This window comes from Nannospalax galili, unplaced genomic scaffold (assembly GCF_000622305.1).
Source record: "Nannospalax galili isolate Female #2095 unplaced genomic scaffold, S.galili_v1.0 scaffold113, whole genome shotgun sequence".
Classification (NCBI taxonomy): Eukaryota; Metazoa; Chordata; class Mammalia; order Rodentia; family Spalacidae; genus Nannospalax; species Nannospalax galili.
The window spans coordinates 6,118,309-6,121,039 of NW_008335444.1; the positions used below are offsets into that span (position 1 = coordinate 6,118,309).

The window sequence follows — 2,731 nt, forward strand, 5'->3', positions numbered from 1 at the left end:
AAATGTTTCAATTATATGAATATCCATAATTGGAGGTTTAAAAAGACAGACTGGCTGGGCTTGGTGGCAGACAACTGTAATCCTAGCACTTGGGAGGCTGGGATGGAATTAGGCTTAACTGGGATATATAGTAAGTTCTAGGCCAGTATGGTCTAAACAAAGAAACCTAGTCTCAAAACAAACCAAACAAAACCGAAAAAAATCAGACTAGAAACTGGAAGGAAGATCATCCATAATACTGTGAAAACTGTATTTTAATTTTTGTACATCAATTTAAATTTTATTTAGTTTTTGTTTTGAGATAGGGTCTAACAATGTAGACCATGTTGGCTTGGAACTTAAAATCCTTCTGCCTCTGCCTCCCAAGAGTTAAATTTTATTCTTATTTATTTATTTACTTATTTAATTTTCATGTCAGATGGGTAATGTGCTGATGCATAACAAGATTTGAGGGTGGCACATGTCCTCCTAGTCTCCTATCTATCTAGCAGCCAGGAAAATGAATAGCTTTTGGAAATCCTTATATATTGTGTACACACACACACACACACACAAATGCCTGTTTTTTACATTTTTCTGCTTGTTTGTTGGTTTGATTTTGAAATATGGTCTCACTATGTAGATCAGACTGTCCTTGAACACATCCTCTTTCCTCAGCTTCGTATGTGCTGGGATTACAGGTGTTAGCCATCATGCCTAATGCGTCAATGTTTTAAAAAACAGAAAAAGTGTTAAGTGGTATATGTGCTGTCTTTTATGAGCCAAATACTCACATCTGGGAGGTTCTTTTGCAATGCTATTGAATACATCTGATCTTTTCTACTCAAAGATTCAAAAGTCATGGGCAATAATAAACATGAGTGCTTCTAGTCTGGTCTCCAGAAGCTTCATGGTTAAGTTTACATCAATGAAAAGCATTTCCGGGGCTATTTTGTCATGAACAAGAACTCCTTTTATTATCTGTACCTTTCAGCTGAAGTAGACATGCTGCAGGAAGCAGTTCTTGTACATTCTCTACTGTCACATGTACGGTTTCTGTGTATACAAAGTCCAACAGGATTTCCATGGTAGAAGCAGTCAAACCTTGGATATCAACATAAGGTTTCCCTTTCTCTGAAAGCTGAAAATTCATAAGGTATAAAATAATGGTACTTATTCTATAAGACAAAGACAGAATCTCAAATCAAAGAGCTTAAAGGAATTTTAATAATATCCATCTTTAAAAAAACTATAATTTAATGGGACATGGTGGTGCATGTCTTTAATCCCAGCACTTGGGAGGCAAATGCAAGTGGATCTCTATGAAATCGAGGCCAGACTTGTCTCACATAGCGAGTTCTAGGCCAGTTGGGGCTACAGGGAGACCCTGTCTCAAAAACACCTAATTTCCTTGAGTAGTCACCTTATTCTCATTATACTCTATTATTAAAATTTTCTTAGCTGGGCATGGTGGCTTATACCTGTTCTTAGAATTTGGGAAGTTGAGGTGGGAGGATCTGGAGTTCAAGGTCATACTTGGTATATAGTAAGTATCAAAGTACCAGGCCAGCCTGGTTACAGGAAACCTTACCTAAAAGGAGGGTAGGGGCAGACAATGATGGTACATGCCTTTAATCCTAGCACTCAAGAGGCAGTGGCAGGTAGATCTCTGTGAGTTTGAGGCCAGCCTGGTCTACATCACAAGTTCCAGGCCACCCAGTGCTTACATGGTGTAACTCTGTCTCAAAGGAACAAAATATATTTTTTATTTCTATCTATATATCTTTCTTACTATACTGTGGACTCTCTGAAAGAACTGTATCTAACTCAGTTTTGGATTCATAATACCAGGCACAGTGATTGCTGCATGGTATATATTCTAAATACATGATTTTAAAATGAGTGAATGGACAATAGTATTCATTAGACATTTACCTTATTTCCAATTTCTGCTTATTATGCATTCTGTTTAATAGTGATTGTTACCCATTGCTATGTATGTACCTGATAAAAGGGCAAATTCCTTCTCCATAAATATGCAAATAAAACCTCTGGGGCCAATAGGGCATTTAATCATGAAGCCATAAGACATAAACCCAGTAACTGCATCCTGCTTTGTAATTTTTGAATTTTTGTTTTTTGATCTTTTTTTTGAGATAGGATCTCCATGTAGCCCCAGCTGGCCGGGAACTCACTGTATAGACCAGGCTGGCCTTGAACTCACAGACATCCGCTTGCCTGCCTCCTGAGTGCTGGGACTAAAGGTGTGTGCCACCATGCCCAGCTACGCTTTGTAATTTTTGTAATGGCCAGGTTTTTGTTTGTTTTTTAAGATTTATTTATTGTTATTTAAGTGTGTGTGTGTGTGTCTTGTGTATATTTGTGCATCTGCAAGTGAGTGTCCAGAGAAGCCAGAAGATAGCAGGTTCCCTAGAGCAAGTTACAGTTGGTTATAAGTATTTGACATGTATGCTGGGAACTGAACTCAGGTCCTCTGCATGAGCATGGTACAAGGTCTGAAAGGCTGAGCCATCTCTCCAACCCCGTCATGGCCCAGTTTTAAAGAAATTGTAACACCAAGTCAAATCTGTACCTGAATTTCATCACACTTGATTAGCTTTTCCACCTCTCCTTGACTTAGAAGAATGAACTCTTCATGCTGTACCACTTCAGGAAAATGCTTCTGGCTAAAAACCTCAGCTGCTCGCATCAGGTCAACACAATTGTGAGTTTCAGCAAAATCCCTGATACC

General features: G+C 38.5%; 1 protein-coding gene across 2 annotated transcripts in view; it reads right to left on the minus strand.

Annotated features, from left to right (window-relative positions):
* The window catches only part of Klhl12 (kelch like family member 12), a 42,422-nt gene that overhangs the window by 27,078 nt on the left and 12,613 nt on the right, over positions 1–2,731 (minus strand). For both annotated transcript variants that reach the window (XM_008830332.3, XM_029562180.1), the window contains one exon: positions 2,573–2,674. In XM_008830332.3, the coding sequence (XP_008828554.1) occupies positions 2,573–2,674 (102 nt within the window). The remainder of the gene's footprint in view (positions 1–2,572; positions 2,675–2,731) is intronic.